The following is a 23,914-nucleotide window of genomic DNA, read 5'->3' as shown; positions in this document are numbered from 1 at the left end:
GAGGGCGTGAGAAACATGTGAAGAGTGGAAAACTGATGGGCCGTGAAACCATAAAGACTAGGAAAGTGGCTGTGACCTTCAATTATGAAAGCCAAAGCTGTTAAGCCAGGATGAAACCCAACACCATCACCTAATAAGACAGTAACACTTTTTGTGTTGATTACAGAGTTTATTAAGGGTTTTTCAATTTTACAAAGGAAGATGGGGTTAGTGGTTTAGCTTATTCGAAGGTTGGTGGGTCACCACTGTCTAACCGTGACTCAGTCTTTGGACCTGTGCACCTCCTCCAGTACTCCCACCTTCACTGACATGTCCTGCCAGGCATGCGGAACAATACATGCTAAATACACTTCATCAGGTAGGAACCAAACTCAAACCACGACAGTTAAAGGGGTAAGAAGGTAGCAAATTATATGCGCCAAAGTAATTTCCTTGAATTCATAGCAACTGGAAATTTTTACAAACAGTCATCAGTTGGAATATTATGCAGAAGATGGACAATCACGTTGTTACCTAATCTGTGAAACAGTTGACAGTAACGTGGTTAAACTGTTTTGCTTCCGAATTCTTAATATCCCTCCCAATGTTCCATGATTTTCCTCGAGATAATCAGTGGCTCACTTATATGTAATACAAAATAAAAATAAAAAATTCTCTGAAACCTAGGAATTTGCAGTCTACAAAAGCTAACATCTGATAACTCTAAAATTTCCTTATGTTTCTATATTTACTATCATGGACCACAGGAATAATAATGAAAATTTGAGTTTGGAGAGCTATAAGCAAAACTCCACCAGTGTTTTAAAATGAAAAGACATTTTATTCATTTATGGTGACTTGGTCTAATCCTCCAGGAATGGAATAATAACTATTCAATTAACTGATCTCTGCATTTCTCCATGAAAACCTTTATGAGTCAGGAGACTCAACAGAAGACTCTTGGCCTCAAGTAGAATCATCAGTTTCCTGGCAAGGCTCCTCTCCAGCTGGTGCAGCAGCTACTGCTTGAGGACAATCTATAACCCCAGGCATACCTTGCACAGTACACAAAATGGTTAGTGGTTGTTACAGGCCATCTGCATCTAGTTTTCTTTTTACTGAGATGGACAGAAAGAACTCAGAAAGGGGTAGGACTCTGGGCAAGTCATTAGAGGAATTTTTGTTCCCTAGAGAACTCAAGGATCATGAATCAATATATTTCCGCAACCAGAGCCTTGCACTGAAGAAAATCCAAGAATTGAGTTCTAATAACAAGTTAATGTTACAAATGATTAAATGCCTCCAGGTGTATGTTATCTGAAATTACAACCAGTGAGTTCTCAGAAAGTATGTGAACATGGTTAATGTTGCAATTAAGTGAATGTTCTGACAATAAGCTGCTACTTAGTGGTATGATGTTCTGAAGACAAGAACAGGAAGGCCTGCAAAGGCTTTGGGACCAACTGTGCTTTGAGGTCATTTATGTCCAAACACTGAAGTATACCACAGTGTCTACTGAGTAGATACGAAGTAGAAATCCAAATACTTCAGGATGTAGCAAACTTCATCCATTACAAACAGCAAAAACCTCATGAATCTTTCAAAGGGTTAGGTCAGTATCATCTAATAGAAACAATAATTCTGCTCAGGTTTATCATCATTTTGGAGATTAGGTTGAAATTTATCTGTACTCTTTATGAAAATGGCTCACAAAAGAACCCAACAGAACCAACCTTATCTGTGGCAAAGTCTGGCTTCTAAGGGTCAGCAAGCTGGGTCTGCTGCTTCCTTATGAGAAACCAACAAACCCGTATTCCTGTGTGGACAGAGCACTCAGATACTCTACAAAGACAGCATCATGGCAGGTTTAGGGCTATCTGCTCAGGCAGGTCTCACTCCTTCCTTCCTTCTTCTTTTGTTTAGTGTTACCTAAATCTACATCTTAAAATTCTTCATAATTTAAATTTATGTTTAATTTTACGTGGCACATTCTTTCCATCTTGATAGTGACAAATTCTTGAGGTCTTATGGTACCTTTATTCTTTAATTACAGTGAATAAGTTAAAAACATTTCAATGTTAATAAAAATACTGTCAATATGAGATCTAGCTTTTAAATAAAACTCAAGATGCTGGACTGAAGGTGGCTCTGGCAGAGCCCACCACGTTTCAAACTGCTTAGATCCTAGACCTATGCAGCTAGATTGTGTGGGTATCATTTCAAAAACCCTCATGTCCTGGCCATGGGTTAGCCCTCTGTGAATAAGATTTTTAACCACTAACTGGAAACAATTCTATATTTAACAGGTTAATATTAAGCAATCTGAATTTACTATATTTCCCAGAATCTGATCTAGTCCTAAGAGATACCCAGACGAGATTTACAGAGTGCTTTTTTACTTCAATGTTAACACAATTATCAATTAGTTCTCCTGGTGGAAAGATTAAGGCTTGTGTCAACAGGCAGTATTTCTTCTGCTGGACCTTAAAGTCTCCTATTACTAGTTTCACTGGGATAGATTTTATCCATCCCAGTGATAGATAAGGTCCCAAGAAGGGAATTACATTTCCCTGAATAACATACTACATTCTCAAGACTGACTCTAGAACAACTGGCTTCATGAGACAGAGGTTACAAACACAGTTAACAACAACAAGAAAATTAAGTGATTTGTTTTACATTGATTTGAAGAAAAAATTCATCATGAGATACATGTTTAACTTTTAAATATAGAATGATTGTATAAATTAGACTTCAGCTGAAAGGACAATTTAGCAAGTCAGATAAAGCTCCTAGAAACATACTGAAAATAAAACCAGATATACCATAAGAAACATTCTATGGAGCTTCCATTTATCCTTTAGTCACTGTTTCAATGATTATATTTTCTGATTAATAAATCAGAACACATGGTTTGTCAAAGGACTTTCCTGGGCATAAGAGGCAATGACTGATGCTTTTATTTTTCTAAGGCCAGACACAGTAACCTCCAAGCATTTTAATGGCTTCTGCCAGAGTGCCAGAATATAGGAAATCTGGATTGTTCTAGAAAATGTAGTTACCATGGTCACCAAAGTTACAGTAGCCATAACTGATAGCTCTCCACGCCCTTATTCTTCTAAGAAGGAACTGTGACTAATTCTCTCCTTTCTTTAGCATCTTTCTCAGGAGAGGGAGATCAAAACCACTGATCTGGAGATCTCATTAGTTGCCAAAAGTTGTATGTAGAGACGACTTGGCTGCCTCCCTCTTCCCGAGAAGCTGAGGCAAATGGAGCTACAGTGCTACTAGAGGGACAATTTAGGGAGCCCTCCAATGGAAGCTTAGTTCCAAACTGCACAGGGCAGAGACCCTGCAGGAGCCTGTGCTCAAGAAATCTTTGGGCTGGAAAGATGCTACTGTGAACACTTAAGATAGGAGCAATACACCAATAAAGGAGGGCAAGCAGGCAGGAAAGGGATCAGTGTGTCAGGCACAAACTCACAGGTTTCCTGATTAGTTTCCTTCCCCCTAGTCTCTCTTCTTCACTCCTGCTTTCTAGCCGGGACCCTAGCAGCTGTGTTAGGACACAAGCAAGAAAGCTTGGAAGGGTTCTACCCTGCTTAAAAAAACACTTCTGCTTAAAAACACTTGTATATCCAGTGATTAGCAATTAAGGTGTGAAAATAATTAACTACTCAGTAGTTAAATTTTACTAATTATCAAAAGTCCTGGCCTCCTGGGATCAGGAGCAATGCAGATGGAAGTCGCACTGCATCTCTTAGAGCTTTTTCTGAACGCTTAACAGTCTCTTTCAGTGTTAATTGCACTTGTAAAACACATCTGGTTTTTTCCTTTAATTTGCAAAATCTGTTTTCTTTTTTCATTTATAAAAAGAGGAAAGGGTCAATTTACTACTTGCTCTACAGCTTTTCTGAATTTGATCAAGATTCCACGCAGTTTGTGTGACAGGTGTACGGAGAACAGCTACTTTCAGGGGCAGACTGCACTTATCATCAAGCCATGTCAGAGCTTGGAGTGCAGTGACTTTAGGTGCTTGTAGGATTCATGGACCTGCAGGAAAGGGAGAGAGAAAACATTACTGATAAGGAGCTTGCAATTTAAAATAGCATTTTTTTTTTTGCTGCACTGGCTCTTTATTGTGACTCAGAGGCTCTTTGTTGTGGTGCAGGGGCTTCTCGAGTTGTGGCATGAGGGCTCTCTAGCTGCCCCACGGCATGTGGGATCCCAGCCAGAGATCAAACCCACATTTCCTGCATTGGAAGGTGGATTCTTAACCACTGGCCCACCAGGGAAGTCCCAAAATGACGTACTTTTAATCAGAAAATTATCTGAACCTTATTTGGATCCTGATTCAAAAAAATCAAAGGGGGATGGGGGGAGAATTGAGCTAACTGGGGAAGAAATCTGAACACTGACTGCTAGTCCATGATATGAAAGAATTATTGCTAATTTGTTTAGCTGTGAGAATGGTACTGCAGTTATGCTTTTTTAAAAAAGGAATCCTTATCTTTCAGAGATACATACTGAAATATTTATGAATAAAATTACCTGATACCTTGGATTTGCTTCAAAATAATTCTCAGTTGGGAGGTTCAGGCGAGACGCAACTGGCCATGAGCAGACAGTGGCTGGAACGTGACCAAGGGTACAGGGAGCCACACTGCAGTGCTGTGTGTGTGCACGCGTGAAATGTTTCAACTGTCGTTAGTTAAGGAAGCTAGAGGCCCACGTGCTATAGGAAAGGTCTTGTTCCCTTCAGAATCTGCTGCTCCAATAAAGGGACTGTCTGAAGCGGTCATGAGAGCTCTCAAAGCTTCCACAGGTGGTCATTCTCTGAGGGCTTTCCTGCCTTAGTATTTAAATGAATAACTTCAAAAGGTGAAAGACACTTTTCTTTTTTTACCTCTGTTTTGTTCAGTGGGGATTTCTTGGCCCATTCAAACATGTTTTCGTACACATTTCCATCATAGCGGCCAAGCACAGAGCCCAGCGTCACATCCTGAAAATCAAATGCATCCACCAGAGCAACCGCGTCAGGGCGAATCGCAGTCAGCAGCTCCTTTATGCGTTCATTCACCTGGGTGATCTGAGACTCTGTCATGATGCTCCCCTGAAGGGAAGAAATGACCAAGCAAGCACAGACGTTATAAGGTACGTATACAGAGAGATGTTTATGAATATCTAGACGCACACACAGGCACAACTACAAAATAAACCAAAATTATTTTCCGTAAAAAATTAAGAAGTAAATAAATAAAGGGACTTAAACTTAGAAAATCCTGACCTGAAGAAAATCCCCTGCATTCTGACTGATTCCATACAAAGAATACAAGAGACACAAACGCCTTAGGACAGCTTGGATGGACTTCTCTTGAATCTGGAGGACTTTTTCCGTAAAAAGCTTAACTGCCACATAGTGGCAATGTGCCTAGATATAAGGAAAACACCAGAATGTAAGAATCTCTGAAAAAAATTCAACAGTGATAAGGTTTCTGTACTAAGAAAATGAGGGGGTGGTGAAGGACCGGCGGCGGGGTGGGGAGAACCATCACTGACCTCACTTGCCCGAACAAGGTCAATGGACGTTAGGTTCCATGCTACCTCCTTGCTTTTTCTGCGAATCACTTCAGTCTGAAGGTTTTTAGCAGCAATTTCTACTAATCTGTTTTTTTAAAAAAAAAAACAACCTGGAAAACTGGAGCCCAAGAAGGTGACAGTGAATACTCGTGCCTCCCACCTAGGCCCTGGGCCTGAGGCCCCTGCAGCTGCCGGTCCCAGCTCTTGTGGGTGCGCTCACCTGGCTGCTCGAAGCTTGTACGCCTCTGTCAGGCTGTCGGGGCTGTTGATATCCACCGCGGTTGGCCAGACAGCCACCTGCTGTGGCTGGATGCGCTGGCTGGGCAGGTCATTCAAGTAGGACACCATGCCACACACCAACTTGCCTGAGTGCACCTGGTCGTAACTTTTCATCAGGAACCTAGAAGTCACCAGGGCACACGCTTTCAGTAACTATGCTTCCCGTAAAACATATAAAGTGAACTCTTGTAATGACTTTAAACTCTGTGACAGGGGTTTCATACTAGTCTGAGCACAAGATAAACATCCTGGGTCAGGATGGAAGGCAAAATGACATCTTTCAGGAACAAACATAATGCGAAGAGAAAACACGGGAACGGGTATTAGTGGAAAGGACTCGGACATTCCTGAGAACATAGGATAGAAATCATGAATTAGATTCTAACCTGGCTGTCTGCAGCATCATGACAGTGTTTTCCCCCTCGAAGGTGCAGGTTGGGGTAAAATTGACATAAATATTTGGAAGTCCACTGCAGTGAGAGTAGCCATGTCCGCCACAAGCCATCCGACAGGCTTCAATACCTGCGTTTGCTGTCCAGGACGTGAAAGCCTTCAGCCCGGCGGTGAGCGCGTGAAGCTGAAGGGGGAAGCACAGGCCATCAGGACGTCTGCGGTGCTGACAGCCTGCGTTCCAAATAGACATACTGAACCTCACTTAACAGAAAGGGTCACTTGCATAATCACTTGCCAGGGACTTGCCTGGCATCCAGTGCTTACGGCTCTGTGCTGTCATTGCCAGGGGCCTGGTTTGATCCCTGATTAGGGAACTAAGATCCCGCAAGCAGACTGGTGTGGCCAAAAAAACCCCAACAAACAAAAACCAAACAAAATCACTTGCCATGTATGTAAACTGAAAAACATCCTCATCTAACTAGCCTAAACTAGTAACATTACCACATTCCCTTCTGAACTGTTCTACGTGGCAAAAAAAGGCACCACTTAGGTTCCTTCGCTCAATAAAGGACCAACATAGTACAGTAATTCTGAAATTAAAAAACATGGATAAATCCATAAAAATATGGATTTTTTTCAAGGTATCCCAATGTTTAATTTTCTCTGCACACAATCCCACAGGGAAGTATGAACAAGAAGGGTTCCCACAAGGGACAGAGACCAGACACAGACCTCAGGCAGCTCACTCAGGTCCCCGTGGCCAATGTCTTCATTAATCCGATGATAGGTCTCTTTCATGTATGCGCCTACAAACTGGAAGGCATAGGCAGTGGCCAGGAGGGGAAAAAGTTTATATTGCTGGGTTTGATAATCCAAAATCTGTGGTTCTGGTTCACTAAAGTATATGAAAAAAGGAAAAACAAACAAAAATAAAATAAAATAAATGCCTATACAGAGCTTACTATGTGCCAGATTCTGGACTAAGCACTTTGATAGATTAATTTATCTAATCCTCACAAAGATCCTGTGAAGTAATTTTTATTAGCTCTGTTTTACAGATGGGGAAAATGAGGTTAAGAACCTACCCAGGGTCACAGAGCTAGTAAGTGGCAGATTCTTGATTTAAATCTAGGCTATTTGGCTACAGAAGACCACACTCGGAACCACCCTGTTGAATACGTGAACAGGATTTTCTAGTTGACATTTGTATTTTTCTTAATCTTTCCAGTCTTTCTAGTTTGACTATGAAAACAGTATCTCATGGCAACATACAGAACCAAACTTCGTTAACTTCACAGGAGGAAGGCAATGTTAAAGGGTGTAGCTGGTAGAATAAACTATATCCTGACCACTAATATGAGAAGACCCAGTGTACTAAGTTTAATATTGAAAGTTTAAGAAGGTCCACTGAGCATGCAAAACGAGTCTGCTCTTACCAATTTCTTTATTTCTTCAAGAGTAAAACGTTTATCAGAGTCATGCCCAATTAGTAGGCAGAAATAAGAACAAACTATACCCAGGAACACAACAGGGAATCGAGTTTAATGTCACTTTCACTAGACAATTTGTAGTTACGAGCAGCAATTAGAACCTTCACACCACACCTTCAGTGTTTTGAACACTTCACTTATAAAGCTCTAGTAATATTACCATTTCTCTTAGAAAGTTAAAAGTAATAATTAGGTGCTTATTCTCATCTTTCCACTTAAGGAAGTTTAGATTCTAAGTAGCAGACCCAGTATACTGCCATTCTAGCTAATTTTATAACAAATGCACTTTCTCCACATCACATTTGGGTATTTTGATATCTGGATGGGGTTCATGCCAGACCTTTAATACTGAGCTCATCTCAGACTTTACCCTTACCCTGGCTTGATTTCAGACTGATGCCTCACAGCACTGTATCGGATGGCAATGGTGCATGCCTTAGACAGACACCGAGCGGATTCTCCCACGAGGAAGGACCTGATGAACACCATGGTCCCGTAGGTCAGCTTGTTACTCAAGGGTTTTACGTATGTGCCATCAGGCTTCACCTGGAAAAAGAACATGAAATGGATGCTTCCTTCTGTTAAACCCAAGTGGCAGTTTATTCTCAAAGTGTGGTCCCCAGAAAGGCAGCATCAGTACCACCTGATGCTCGGTCCCCACCCTGACCTCCTAAATCAGAAACTCTGGGGGCTAAGTAATCTAGTTTTAGCCAGCCTTCCAGGTGACTCTAATGTATGCTAAAGTGTGAGCCCCACTGGTTTAGCAAACCAAGACATGCTCTTCACACCTGTCAACTGATCTGATTTCATGATCACAATAAAAGCATCATCAGAAGTAAAAAATCTGTTATTACCTTCTAAATGAACAGACCATCCCAACCCTATGATTATCAATGGCCACTGAAACCCCCATGTCTGACATGTCTGCTCCTATTTTCCATCTCACTGTACCTGGGCATGTTTCATCAGCATGTTTTCTCTGGGGATACGATAGTTATCCATCTTCAAGTAGCCATTATCCATCTCATCATAGCCAAATTTGGGGCCAATGTCTCCTACGGTAATACCTACCGCAGATGAAAGGAAAGTTACAAGGGGTTTATGTTCTGGAATTCCTGGCTCCCCTCTTCTTCTTTAGTTACATATTATACTTTTTGCAGAAGACAGTGACTGGTTTAATTTTCCATCTCAACATTAGATAATCCTAACCTGGTAAAGGTTTATGGGTCCCAAGTTCACGAATAGGTACAATGAAGGCATGTAATCCATAGCATTTCCCCTGAGTGATGAGCTGGGCAAGTACGATAGCATGATTTGAAGTTTTTCCAACTACAACATAAAAGAGAACGAGAGAGGAAAAGTGAGCAAATGTTCTCACATTTTCAGAAGCCAGAAACAAAAGAGAGAAAAGCATATGTTAAACATAAGATTAAGATTCCATCAAAAGCAAAATTCATTAAATTTTGGCAAAGTAAGCCTTCATTTTAAAAATACACACATATATATGTGTGTGTATTTTTACTGGAATATAATTGACATATAATATTATCTAAGTTTAGGGTAGACAACATGTTAATTTGATAGCATTTTAAAGAAGATAGTTTTACTTGTTCTACTTATTTTTCATTCATTTACATAAAGACATTTTTAGGATAATCGTAGAACATTAAATTACTTCCTTTTTCTCCCTTAAGGCAGGGCTTTCCGAGACAGTAGCTACTAGCCACATGTGGTTATTTACATTTAAATTAATTATAATGAAATAAAATAGAAGATTCAGTCCCTCTGTCAGCTAGTTACATTTCCAGTGTTCAGGTGGCCAGTGGCTACCACGCTGAACGGCAAAGATAAGAGAATATTCCACCACTGCAGATTACCCCATTGTACTATAGGATACGCTGCTTTAAGAGATTTTTGGTTAGTGCATCCAGAAATATTTACCTTTTATTGCATGCTAGTTTTTTTCCTTGTTAAAATGTAATACCACATATTAAAATATATAATGTGGATAACAAAATCCTTCATTTGAAATATATGTATCCTAAAACAATAACTCAGAATAGAAGACAATATTAAATAAATTTCACATCAAAGCTATTATAACAAAAATTTAAAAACTAAAATATTTTTCTTTTAAAAAAAATACTCATTTCTATTTCTGTTCGATTATTTATTAGGCTGTGCCAAGTCTTAGTTACAGCATACGAGATCTTTAGTTGAAGCATGTGGGATCTATTTCCCTGACCAGGGATTGCACCCAGGCCCTCTGCACTGGGAGGGTATAGTCTTAGCCACTGAACCACTAGGGAAGTCCCTCAAATACTTTTCAATACATAAATGACTAACCAAACTGGGAACACTAAATTACTTTAATGATTGTGGAAATTATGCTAACACATGGGAATGCTTAGATAAAAATCTATGAAAAGCAGCAAAATTGACAGCTGTCCTCTGCACTTTACAAGTGTTTAAATATCTATAACAGGTAACACAAGAGAACGTGAAAAGCTCAGCATAGTTTAAGCCCTAAGAGTTCTTTCTATATTTCAAAATTATATTCTCATAGACGCTTTATATTCTAAACACAATGTTATAATGTCTTCAAAACATCCAGTTACTATTTAAAAAATTCACTTACGTCCACCAGGCCACCACTTGATGGAGGTCACAGTAGGACTGTTGAGAATGAACTCCTGGGTTTCAGGGTCATAAGTGGCTGTGGTTTCCAAGCCTCGAAGATGGGTTCCTAAGGAAATGAATTATACCTACTTCAGGTAGAATATGGGAAAAAACAGGTACAGGGTAAAATCTGTCCAGTTCCTTTAAAGCGCTAGCATCTCAGAGAGTAACAACATCTAACAATAAAACATCTGTAGATGAGCTACAAACGGTTGATAACCAAGATCCTGAATTTCCCATGCTTAAATCAGATAGTTCGTATTAAGCTGAAAATATAAACATCAAGTATGTTCCATTTCTGTATTTGATTTACTGCACAGCAGTGGACAGGGAACATTTATTTACATCAACCAAAAGAAAATGTAAGGACAGATAAGAATCACAGTTGCCTGAGATCACAGGCTATGACTTTAACAGGGAAGTTAACTGCCTTTTTAAAAGCATCTCTAAGTTGTCAGTGTGCCAATTTCAACTCATTCGTATTGTGTCTACCACACCAATTCAACATTCTGGAATTCTGTATTATAACAAAGAATGAGATAACACGTGACAGGAAGAGATTGCAGCTACAGTTCTTGTAAACTGAGAATTTATTTCAGAATGAATGCTAGAAAGGAAAACAAGCTTTAAAACTTTAAAAGTTATAACCATTTTGAGGAAAAGAAGACCTGGAATGGTGACTTTTTAAAAATTTCTAAAAGCTCAACAATAAGGTCCAAGTTCACCCTGTAGGCTTCCAACACTAGGCTTCCACTTAATCCTGACTGGTTTACCACCTTCATGTTTATTGGAGATGGACAGGGATTTGTGTTTTAAACTCTAATGAGAAAGTGAAAGTTGCTCAGTCGGGTCCGACTCTGCGACCCCATGGACTATACAGTCCATGGAATTCTCCAGGCCAGAATACTGGAGTGGGTAGCCTTGCCCTTCTCTAGGAGGGATCAAACCCAGGTTTCCCGCATTGCAGGCAAATTCTTTACCTGCTGAGCCACAACAGAAGCCCAAGAATACTGGAGTGGGTAGCCGATCCCTTCTCCAGTGGATCTTCCCGACCCAGGAATCGACCTGGGGTCTCCTGTATTGCAGGCAGATTCTTTACCAACTGAGCTATCAGGTAAGCCCTTGAATTCTAATACAAATGTGCCAAAATTCTTTGAAAAAAGTTACAGAAAAATGTTCTATGTGACCCTCTCCCTATCCTGAAGTCAATGATGAGAACTTTTTAGCACATTGCTTTGATAATGCCAGATTTCATTCACCACTTAAAATTAACTGTAAAACATTCAGAAACTTCCAAGTTGAATAACAGAAATGGCCAGTTTATGGGTGATCAACCTTCCCCTGGATGGGAATCAAGGAATCAGACAGTGAGACTCCTTTCACCAAAGAAGAAACTTTTATAGAACAGGTAATGACAGAGCGTTTTCAAATGCACAACTGAATCAAATAGTATTCCACTTTGTGTCTTAGGAACATCCTGTAAAATACTATTTAGCATCAAAGCTGAAAGTCAAATTTAATTTGAGCAATCAAATTAAGATGAAGCTGTTATAGGAATAAGGAACAAAGAGCAAATATACACTAGACCAGCTGTTCTGAAACCTCCGAGTGGGCAAACAGAAGCCAGAAGTAGATGCATTGATACCATTCAGACACAAATACCAACACAGAACAAGTGCCACCAGCTTGAGCCCCATCCAGTTCACAGAGAAAGGCAGGTGGGGGATGCAAAGAAAAAAAAAAAGGTCGTATATATAGAATGTGAAATCAATTACCTGGAAGTACAACTTATCTTATTTTTACTAAACTTTGGCCAAAGCCCCCTTTAGAAGTCTACTGAATTTAGTGAATCAACACAAATAATGTCAAGGTAAAAAATGCTGCCTATTTTGGTTATATAGGCCACTCACTTCCCTTTAGCACACATGCTACTAACATGTATTTCTTCTGGAATCTGTTTAAGTTCATTAAGGTATCAGTATCAAAGGGAATCATAGTAATGAAGAAAAAGAGATGGGTTCAGACTCTCTATATAAATTCTGTACAAAAGCAATGAACCTGAAAAACCACTTAGTAAGTAAGACCTAACTCTTTAATTCTTATTTGCTGAAGGGGAGCCATGAATAAGTAATCAGTATATCTCTGATAATACAAGCTTTAATTTCCGCTGACCAAGGCATTGTCTATACCAAGACTTACACATGTGAAAACCTGGAGTGCTGCGGAAAGACTGCATTTAAACAGATCTCACACAGCACATGGAGACGCCACTGCTGGCACGTGATGGACGCCCCACATGCACTAGGCTTGCAGAGCCCCACCCAACCCAGAAGGTAGACTGAATGCACCGTACCATGACCCATCTCTGTTTGGGCATAAGTGCCAATGATCTCCAAGTTCCAGGCAGGCATGAAGAAGCGCTCCTGCTGTTCCTCGGTTGCCTGGTGCAGCAAGGTGGGCAGGAACATGCCCAAGTGAAGATCCAGAGGCCCAGGCTGCCCTCGATGCACAAAGCTTCAAAGAAATACCAAGGATGGGCATTTGAGAGTCATCAGGTGTGAGATCAGCAATTTGAACAAACAGCAAGGGAAGGAGAAAAAAAATACCTTCTGTTAAGTATGAATTAGTTGAGTAGACTTCATCATGGATGGGAGCACTGCCCCTTTCTGTATTACATTATAATTCTTGTTTACTTTCATTTTTCTTAAATTGGTGAGAAGTATTTTCTAATGTGACTCATTTCTAAAATAACTTGGCAGGGATTGGGAACTGATTCCAAAGCCTGTGCAGCCAAGACCATGTGACCAAGGCAAAGGATTACAGCCTTGCAATTAAGGTAAATAAAAATTCTGAAGAGGCTTGATGGAATGGAACATTGAAGCTGTACAATGACATATATTCTAGTGAAAAGTTGAGATGGGAAAACACAGAAGTTCTCTTGGAAAAAATTTTTCCAGGATCTAATAATCATGTTTCTGGGTTGGAAAACTTTTCTATTTGTCTATAAAACATCCACCATTAATCCACATTCTTCACATAATTTTGGTCATTTCATCTGGATTGAGTAAAATATCCAGCCACATGATATTGAAACAATTTAATACAAAAACTGACGGTGCTCTTCACTCCAGTAATTAATTTCAGAAATAAAAAGACATGCAATTTTTAGTGAAGATCATGATATTCACAAATAACAGATTCATGCATAACAAGTGCTCCATTACAATCAAACAAAATAAGAAAAAACATGTTAACTGTCATTTAAAATCCAATTTCTAAAGTCATTCTTTTCCATTTAAAATTTGCAAGTGCCCTAGACTTTTATGTGAATTTATTTCTAATAGGAAATAGTGCTATACAGCTTTGTAATGTTGCGTGCTGCTGCTGCTGCTAAGTCGCTTCAGTCGTGTTCAACTCTGTGAGACCCCATAGACGGCAACTCACCAGGCTCCCCCATCCCTGGGATTTTCCAGGCAAGAGTACTGGAGTGGGTTGCCATTTCTGGCATTTTTATCTAAATTCCAGCTCTAAATTAATCAATTCTATATTGCTCTTACTATGTTCTTTATCTTAGAAATGAGCCTGAACAGTTTCAAAACTTCTCCATTTGTTCCACTTGAGGAAGGGAATAATCAGGGGGAGGGTGCTCTAGGTGAGGGCTGATCTGTGATGCCTTTCCACAAGAGTTGGGGTAAGCTGAGCTTTCAACTAACCAATCACATGAAATCAAAAAATGCACGAATAACTTCCTCATTTTACAAAGAAATTAAAGCTGAGATGAATTAAGTGTTTTCAGGTCGGAAAGATAATGGCAGGACTTCCCTGGTGGTCCAGTGGTTAGGACTCCAAGCTTCCAATGAGGGTAAGAGGACAGGTTCATTCCTAGTTGGGAAATCAAAGACCCCACAGGCCTCAAAGCACAACCAAAAGAAAAAGATCATGGCAAAACAAGGACAAAAATCTCACAGCCTAATCATGTCTTCTAGTGCAATCTGAGCTGAGGATGACGGTGGGGACATTAGAAAGACCTGCCAAATCAGTTATGATTTGGAAGCGTCAAACTGGAAATCCTGTAAGATATTACCACTGGTGGCAACTGAGTGAAAAGGTCCATGGGATGTCTCTGGGCTATTTTTACAACTTCCTCTGAATCTGTAGTCATTTCAAAATAAAAAGTGTGTGTTTGTTTGTTTTTTTTAATAAATAGTGAAAATACTTGGAAAAACAACATTCCTGGGAAGAGAGAGTACCTTTCACTCACAAACAGAAATGTCAACTGTCCTGTTTTTAAAGGAATGGTGTGCAGGAAGAAAAATTAAAGTGTGCCTAGGAGAAGGCGATGGCAACCCACTCCAGTACTCTTGCCTGGTGAATCCATGGACAGAGGAGCCTGGTGGGCTGCAGTCCATGGGGTCGCTAGGAGTCAGACATGACTGAGCGACTTCACTTTCACGCATTAGAGAAGGAAATGGCAACCCACTCCAGTATTCTTGCCCGGAGGATCCCAGGGATGGGGGAGCCTGATGGGCTGCCGTCTATGGGGTCGCACAGAGTCGTCTATGGGGTCGCACAGAGTCGGACACGACTGAAGCGACTTAGTAGCAGCAGCAGGAGCTGTAAGAAGAGAACTCTGAAGTACGGTCAAACGTTGTGGCCTGAAGCCAACCACTCTCAGTGCTGAGAGCCTACTTTTCCATGGCTAGAAACCAGAGCAATTCCTGGTGAAGGAGAGGTCGCTCTGAGGTGCCCTTCAGACTCACCATGGGCGGGTGTGTATCAGAGGATAATGCCAACACCAAGGGTTACCGCAGAGCACACTGAGAAGCGCAAGGGGAAAACTACTATCATCACAAACTGTTCTGAAGCTGAAAGCTGTTTCCAGAAGTAAAATGTCTCTTGTAACTAGGGTAAGGATTATTCAGAAGCAGAGGAACTGTAGAAACGTTACAAGGACAAAGTTACCTGGATAGTTTTTTATTTAAATCAAGTATTTATATTTGCATGATAAAGATCATAAATTATTTTAAATTAATTTACTTTATAATTGCAAAGCACCAACATTTTATTTGGAAAGGAGCTGCAGTCAATTCTTTCAAAAGCGTTAACACCAAAAGGCTTTCCCTGTATCTCCTACATGATACAGGGCTGGGAAGGCTGGCTAGTAGTGAGGATGAATGATTAGATTAACAACATATTGAGAAAGGAAGAAATCAAAATAGCAATTCAGTGGACAGCATGATTATAATCCTAGGAAATCAACAACAAAACACCATCAATCATAAATTAATTTAGAAAAGCTATAGGCTTTAAAAAATCATTCATTCTTATCCATTAGAACCATTCAAATAGAAATCCCATTAAAGAGAAAGGTGATTTATAACAGCAACAAAATATTTTTAAATTTTAAATAAGTCAGCTCAGAATATTAAAGATTTAATTATGAAAACACATAAATACCTACTAGGATGAATGAAAGATCTGAGGAACAGAAAAGAAATCGCTAATTCCTAGCTCAGAGTATGAAGGAAAATTAATAGTTCCCAAGAAAATACTGGGATTTAATGTAACACAGGTTTTAAATTCCTATAGAATATGTTTTAGAACTTGATAAATTGAGAGCAGAATTTATCAAAAAGAATAAGTATGCAAGAACACTAAATACAAATATCTTGAAACATAGGCTATAACCATAGTAGGCTTATCCTATCAGATTTTTAAATATCTTTAAAACAACAATGAGCCAAAGCTTATGATGTTAGAGAAAACAGAAAGAAACAAATTAATGTAATATATTTAAGGTTCCATAAAGAAATTGAAACTATTACAAAACTCTAAGATAAACTAGAAAGAACATAATAAAGTGAAAGAGCTATTAGTTAACAAACATAAATACTGTATGTGAGACTGATCACTCTGTATCATACACAAGTAAAAACATTAAGCACGAATGCAACAAACAAAAATGGGAATAAAACAGATGCTAATTACCCAAGATGTGAGAAGAAAACTTATATCTAGTCAGAGACAGATGCACTGAGGCCAAATATTTAATGAAACAGAGCCAACAGAAACAATATAATTTTCTAAGATCAACATGCAGATTCTATTTATCCAATACTCAAAGGAGAAAATGCCAGTTCATACATATGAAATGCAGAGTAATATCCAAGCTCATCAGCATTGGTAAATGAAAACTTTAATTCTTAAACAGATATAAAAGTAGCAAAAAACCCAAAGCGACCATGTTGATGGGACAAAGGAGACACGAGTACACTAAATACATCAAAACCTATTCCATGTCTTATGCAACAAAACCTATAAAGCACTCATTCTCTTCAAATGTAGTCATTGAGAAAGATATTCCAAAGGCATAACACAAAGAACACAGCTTTTGTAGACATTTATATTGTTATTACTAACAGTGGGGAAATTAGAATATCCAGGGAGCAAGTCTCATGGGAAGGCCAACAGGGAAGAGAATGGAAAAAAAAGGGAAAAAAGAGGATCGGAGGCTATTGGAGAGACAGAGCAGTGAGATCCAGGAAGAGGAAGATTAGGGACTTACAAGATCAAGTGCATGACCTATTTTTCAAGCTTCAAAGGAAGAATATTTTCACAGTTTAGTATTAGAGATGGGACTCTGCAAAGATACTGCAGCATCTTCAAGGATGATAAGCATGTACTACAGAAGCTCTATTTTCCTGAATAATTATGATAACAGAAAAGGCAAGAAGAATCCCTATGAAGTGGCCAGAACTTGAAATGATCAAATAACCGTGACGACCAAGACACTATCTGCTTTGTGACCTGGAGAGACATATGGTCAGGAGATAACTAACCCTAGACCATGTCCCAGACAGTCTCTTTAACAAAGCAGCCCCGGGGAGACAATGCAACCTCCTTGGTCCAGGATTCTGCCTTTGATTAGGGCTCGCAGATCCACAGACCCAGTATGTGTTGGGCTTGTGTGCCCGTACAGACAGAAGTGTCTTTAAAGGAGGGAAGAGAACACTGGTGAGCTAGACTTTCTGCAGATGGTTGAATTTTAAGATTCTTGAGGATCCTGGAATAAGACTGAGCACTTTTAATTTCTTCACTTCTCAGAGGCTTCCTAGAAGCGAAAGAATCCCAAACTGGAAGTTACAGCTAATTCTGTAAGAACGCGAGATAATCACTGTTGACCAATGTTCCAAAGTCTCAGAATTTAAGTAGTCAAATCATCCTGTACAAGTTGCTCTATTTCCAATCCCGCTGATGCTGAAGTACTTTTTATATATTCTCTATAAGATTATACTCTTACGGGATATTAATTAGCCAACAGACTGGCTTTTTAGGAAAAGAACAGCACTCAGCAAAGCACAACTAATATGACCTGACAAAGTTCCAGCAAGAAACAAGACCTAATTTTAAAACTCTGTTCTCTAGTAAACCATACAGATCAAGACAAAGTTGGTTTCAAACACCAGAAAACATTTGGAAACTAGAAGGAAGAAGAGAAAGAAAACTAACAAATACAATCTTGCCCAGAGCAACACAGGACCTTAATCCAACCCTCCGCGCTCCTCAAACCAATGAAGTTTAAGTCTTCAATTCTTCCTCTCTTCTTTCAAATATACATGGGAAATATACTTCATAAACAGAGGCAGAAGGATAAGACAGACCAACAAGAGATAAACAGATCAGACTCATTTAGTTTCACAATAGTTTACATCTAATGTCTCCGGTGAACAGTATGCCTCTTAAAGTCAAATAGATTCAGTGATGAATTCGAAAACAAACAAACAAACAAAAAAGGATTCTGTACCACAATGCTTTTTCAAGATTACAAAACACCCACACACACTCCAAGAGAGGAACACTGTAGGAATGTGATCTTTCTTCCCTTAGGACATCTTCTCTCAGGTCTGTCATCTCAGTGCTAACCATCCTGGGGTGCCTGGTAGGGTGTTCATAAAACTGTCCCATGACCAGGATCTGCAGTGCCCATAGGCATTATGAGAAAGGACATTTACTTAAACCAATTCACAAGCCAAAAAGCACCAAATCAAACACAAAAGAGGAATGTCCCTGATATCTGCATCCGTTCTTCCTCCCTTTTCTTTGCTTTCTTTTATTTACATGAGGGAAACATTTTGATAATTAGGAATGACATTGGGCAGCTCAAACTCAAGACCCTTAAGCCCATCGGTGGCCTTGTCTATGAAAACAAACTTGTTTCACAAGACCAAACAAAAACTTTTTTAAAGGTTTTCAGAACAATTTAACCAAGAATTCAAAGTCCATGGGCAGGTACAGAAAAACAAATAAAAACAAACGAAATGAAGACCATCATGGACTTTTTCCCAAACCCCCTAGCAGCCTTCACCACTTTAACCCTCTGTCTCGTTAAAAATCCACATTTTTAACTTCATTAAAGCAAAGCATCTTTCACATGTTGCTGAGGCGTGAAGCCTCTTAAGAATTTCCAACTAGGTCTTTTAAATCGGACACCCACACAATGGAGCAATTTGTCATATTTTCAACCCCACCTTTCCAAACTGCTCGATACCCATTTTAATTGGGTGTACACAGCAATGGTAAAAAATAACAGTGATACATCTTTCAGGCCAGAATCTTGGACCAGTTTATGGGGAAATAAACTATGAGGAAACAGTTTGAATTTTAAGATTTATCAATTTAATAATATAATTCCAAACGTGTAGCAGGAAGGAAAAAAAAGTCAAATGCCCAGAGTCATTTGTTAACTGAAGACCTGACTGGGCTACCCACTGACCCTCAAATGTGGACTAACCGTGGCCCATTTCCGTCTGGGCGTAGGTGCCAATTATCTCGAGTCCTTTGGATGAATGCAGCCATTTCTCTTGCTGAGCAGTGGTGCCCTGATTCAGCAAGGTAGGAATAAACATGGAGTAATTGAGGCCCACAGGTTCCACAAAATTGACCATATGTAGTCTACAGGAGAGAAAAGAAAAGGTTCTCAGCCTTATTCTAGAAACTGCATTCTACCACCATTCTCGCCAGACACGTTTGGCCCTGAGGATGAAGGTCAGACAAATTTAAACCCCTTTCTTCTGAAATTGAGACTCAAACTTATCATATGCTATCTAAAAAGCCAACGGCAGAATCTAGTGGTTTCTCTTCTCCCCCTAGTCATTTCAGGGCCAGGATTCTGAATTTCACACTTAATCCAGGAAGTAAATTCTACCCATGTTTCAGCCTCAGACCTCTTTTGTTTATTATTTTGTTGGTGTTATTTGTTGGTTTGATTTCTTGGAACTTGAGTGTGTGTTTTTGCTTTATTTTTAGGCTTCACTTGTCTTGAAAATCAAAAGAAACTCCATAGAACATTTACATTTGCTGAGCTGTTAACAAAATGTCCTAAAGAAGAATAATTTAAACTATTTTTCCCTAGTAACGAAAGCAAATGTCCAGGATAGTATGTATACATTCTGGGGCCAAAGCACAAACCTATAAACATCTTCAGAGGTTACAGATGGGTAAAGCAGGTAATGTGAATATGTTAAAAATCACAAAGGGTCTCTGAAAATTAGTCCAGATTAAGGGAATTCTAATTTTAATGAAATTCAGTCTTTAATGATTTTCCCCTAAAAGAATCTGTGAAGTAGTCAATACAAGTTATATACACTAGTCAGCCTCAGCCATGCCAAGCTAGAGATTTTATAGGGGTCTATTCTGTCAGCTCTATCTATATAAACAGTTTAAGGTACAAAGTATCATCTAACTGACCCTCATGATGTTTCAAGGGATGGACAGAAAGCAGTGTAACCACCCTGTCCTGGCTTGTAGAACAAGCAGAGCATAAATTCAAGAGAAAGAGGGGTTAGGCTGCCAACTTACTTTGGGGGAGGCCCTAAAACCATACCACCACCTTTTAGGGGTGCTGAGGACAGATTCAAACATTCAAAGAGTGCCTGGACTAGCCAACATCAAAAATGCTTTTTAACCCTGAGGTTCTCTGATTTTCACACAAATACTAAATGTTAATTTAGACTGCAAGGAGAGAAAGAGGGCAAAGGAGGTGGAGGAACAGAAGAGGCGAGTGAGTTTCTAGGTAACTCTCACAGAAGCTGTTCTAGAAAGAGAAGATGTTTTGCAAAAAGCATACCCATCTCACTAAGCTGGGATAATGTGGAGGTAAACGTAAAAACCGGCCTCTCAAAGGCAAGAGCACCACAGCACTCCCTAATAGCCATGCTTTATTGACTTCCCTGGTGGCTCAGATGGTAAAGCGTCTGCCCGCAATGTGGAAGACCCAGGTTCAATCCCTGGGTCAGGAAGATCCTCTGGAGAAGGAAACTGCAACCCACTCCAGTACTCTTGCCTGGAAAATCCCATGGATGGAGGAGCGTGGTAGGCTACAGTCCATGGGGTTGCAGAGAGTCGGACACGACTGAGTGACCTCACTTTCATTGAAGGAGGAAATGAACCTGCAAGACTTTCTGAGTAATAAAAGCAGTAATTTAGTTGCTAAAAACAGTAGCAATACAAGACACAGCCATTCCCTTATGGGAAATGAGGAGGCTCTGGGTTGGTAAAGTGCTGATGTTGACACAAAATACTTAATTCTAGAAACTGAGAGGGAAAAAATATGTGATACAAAATAAAGACTGTCAAATACTTAAGTTTTTGAGATTTTTTTTTGAGGCCTCTTGAAATTAACTAAAGAACAATATCTGAGCACTTGTTGTAAGTTTTGTTTAATTCTCCCTGAAGACACTTTTCAAGGAACTAGCTTTAAAAACCTAAGAAGGATTAAAAAAAAAAAAGTCACGACTGGTTCACATTAGAATTTTGTTACTTTAAAGATACTTTAGTTTTTGCATAGCAAACAGTATAGTTAAAAGACAAAATTTCAGAAAAGGAGATCAGGAAAGGAGTTTGTATATTCTCCAAACAGCAAAGTCTTACTTTCTCAAGGAATGGAGAGAAGAATTCTTCTACTGCTTGAGTTGAGAAAACTCAAAGTAGTTTACTAATATTTTAGTCAGTTTCAAAATATTCTCATGTTTCATTTTGCGATAGGAAAATTGGATATAAAAGAGACCAGTAAATGTCCCAAATCCCTAGAAAGAGAAATATTACTATATTTCATTAATCATAGCATCCCTCTCCCCAAAGCCAATTTTAGCGTTTAAGACATCCAATGAATCTAACAATTAATGGTACGTCACAGTTAAGTTTGTTAGTGATACATAAAACACAGGTGCAAGTAACAATCCATGGTGTTCAGTAATTGCCAAGACTAATGAAACATTGTCTAACAAACATTGATCTTCCTGTCATATCCCAGAAATACTGAAAGGATGTCAAAGGGCCTGCCACAGGTTGTATTTTGTCTTTTTCCCAAATAGTGAGGTCTGAGTCATAAAATACATTACAGAAAAAAAAACCAAAAACCAAAAAAACTGGCTGGTGTCGCCTGATTTTTAACTCACATAAAGGACTGTGTTCTATGTCACTGTGACTTCACTGGAGTCTATTTACACATTATGCACCACCACAGATTATGAAATCTAACTAACTCTGAAACACACGGAAGCAGCCATTTAAAAGTAAAACAAAACAAACCTCTTGTTTTAAGGAAAAATCAAATTTTACTAATTTTACAAGTTCACAAACTCAATTCAGGTAAATCAGAAACAGAATTTTCTAGGAGTTACTCCACCTCGATATCCTCACAGCCACAAGTTACAAACTTTAAAAAATAAAAAAAGAGCATTTGGAAGTTAGTTAAGTACTCTGACTGGACTACCAAATTAACTGTATTTTTATAACTAAAATGGAAAGAAGTTCTGAGTGTGATCTGGAGTAAATTTCCTCTTGACAAGAATAACCAGGTCAAACTTGAAACTAGATACAAATATATCAGTTGGCAGTTGTATAAGGGAGGAATGCCTATTGCAACATAAAGACAGAGCCTGCAACATATTTCATTGTTTCATTTTTCTTGACTCTTAAATATGTACCATCCAAATCATTTACTCTCTATTGATGAAAATATTGGCGTTCTTAAAAAATGTAGAGACCTAAAACAGGAAATGCCCAATAATAAATGAGAAGAAATGCTGCAAATCAAAGGAATCTTATACTAACATTATATAATTATAGTGTATATTTACATAAAGGCAAACAAAAAGTGTGTGTCTTATTTCTAACTAAAAACACAACAAAAAGATGGTCTGAAAAAAGAACATACTCTTTGAGCAGTAGGACCAAGGCATATTTTTATGACGTCTCATATGCACAGGAGGGCCATTTAAATACCCTCGCCAGATTCAACAAAGCTGGGAGTTCTCAGAATATTTCATATCCATTCTGAGGCTTGACTAAAGTTCTTCCTCATCCACTCATATTTTCCATTATTTTAAACTCAAGAGCTACATTAGTATATGAAAATACAATCTGTTACTGCTCCAAAATATTTAATGTTTGGTCTTTGCAACGGAAAACATCCTTCTAAATTCAGCTTCTAAATTTAGCAGGCCTCCTTTTTAGAAAAAGCAAAGTCATTCTGCATTTAAATCGCTCAAAACTGAGAGGTCTGGACCGCATGTGTATGATTCTTGAGAAAGAAAATTACAGCATCTCCACACAAGCTTTCTACAAACGTCAGCCCTTTAAAAGGCTTAAATATCAAAGTAAACATCATTGTCCACACATAGGACTTTAAAATGACATGAAAAGATGTGAATTTGAGTCTTCAAACGCCAAACACTATGAAAAAGGATACCACAGATGGCGAATTCAAGGTTCAGGCTTAGGCCCTTGCTCTTAAGCTTAAGGCATACCTACTTTTTAAACCACATGATTTCATCAGGATCTGCGATGCCAAACTTCCTCATCTTCTCCACCATGGTGGCACTCTTCTTAACAGCCACCTCATAACGCTGGCTACGGCTGAGGAAATTCAAGTTCTCATGCTGGAAGTCTGGGTCTTTCAGAATGAGGTTCTCTGGTAGGGAGTTAAAGGGTACCAAGAGGAAAACAAGAAATTCACGGCTCCGTTAAAGCTCTCTGGGATCACACCAGGTTTCAGACTCACGGGCACAGGTCCTCTCTCGCGATGGGCGATTCCCCCCGCCACAGCCTCCCCTAGAAGTGCGGGGGTCCTGCGACTCCCTGAAAACTGGGCCAAAGGTTGTGGCCTAGGCCCTACAGCGCCCCCACACCCCCGACTCCTCCCGGAGGGAACCGCCAGCTCTGCTCGGGAAAGGCGGGGAGGAGGCCTGGCCAGCTGCCCTCACCGATCTCTCGGCGGCGCCGAGTGTTCTCGGGGCTGCCGTCCAGGACATTCGTGAGCAGCTCCGGCTTGAAGCTGGCGCCAGCCCGCTCTTTCTGCAGGTCTTGATTCATGGTGACGGCCGGCTGAGGCAGCGCGGGGCCGAGGCGACGGCTGAGGCAGCGTAGGTGGCAGCGGCGACAGCAGGAGTCCGCAGCTCTTGCGCGGGGCCGGCACTAAGAGCCACCCCGGTACAAGGCGAGTCCCCGCCCCC

The 23,914-nt window shown here is 39.7% G+C and overlaps 1 protein-coding gene across 3 annotated transcripts; it reads right to left on the bottom strand.

The window, feature by feature from the left end:
* Positions 149-23,898, bottom strand: ACOX1 (acyl-CoA oxidase 1). 3 transcript variants are annotated; one of them, XM_018063771.1, is made up of 15 exons: positions 23,666-23,898; positions 23,214-23,373; positions 19,192-19,352; positions 12,754-12,914; positions 10,360-10,467; positions 8,931-9,050; positions 8,673-8,788; positions 8,098-8,267; positions 6,964-7,126; positions 6,225-6,415; positions 5,780-5,959; positions 5,539-5,644; positions 5,267-5,410; positions 4,886-5,092; positions 149-4,032 (listed from the first exon to the last, which is right to left on the bottom strand). In XM_018063771.1, the coding sequence occupies exons 3-15, from the start codon at positions 19,254-19,256 to the stop codon at positions 3,985-3,987; spliced, it is 1,779 nt and encodes a 592-aa protein (XP_017919260.1). In that variant the 5' UTR covers positions 19,257-19,352; positions 23,214-23,373; positions 23,666-23,898; the 3' UTR covers positions 149-3,984. The 3 variants fall into 3 exon arrangements, with proteins under 3 accessions (XP_017919260.1, XP_017919259.1, XP_017919258.1); XM_018063770.1 differs by lacking the exon at positions 12,754-12,914; XM_018063769.1 differs by lacking the exon at positions 19,192-19,352.

The sequence above is a fragment of the Capra hircus genome, chromosome 19, assembly GCF_001704415.2.
Source record: "Capra hircus breed San Clemente chromosome 19, ASM170441v1, whole genome shotgun sequence".
Lineage (NCBI taxonomy): Eukaryota > Metazoa > Chordata > Mammalia > Artiodactyla > Bovidae > Capra > Capra hircus.
Note: the sequence above shows the minus strand (reverse complement) of the source record. Positions and strands in the feature narration are given on the sequence as shown.

Excerpts from the sequence above, each read along its gene's own strand:
- ACOX1 (XM_018063770.1), bottom strand. The coding sequence starts at position 23,774 with ATGAATCAAGACCTGCAGAAAGAGCGGGCTGGCGCCAGCTTCAAGCCG. Across the intron at positions 6,416-6,963 it reads ACCTGAGTGAGCTGCCTGAG|CTTCACGCGCTCACCGCCGG; the intron begins GTCTGTGTCTGG and ends TTCCCCCTTCAG. Across the intron at positions 4,033-4,885 it reads CCCCACTGAACAAAACAGAG|GTCCATGAATCCTACAAGCA; the intron begins GTAAAAAAAGAA and ends CCTTTCCTGCAG.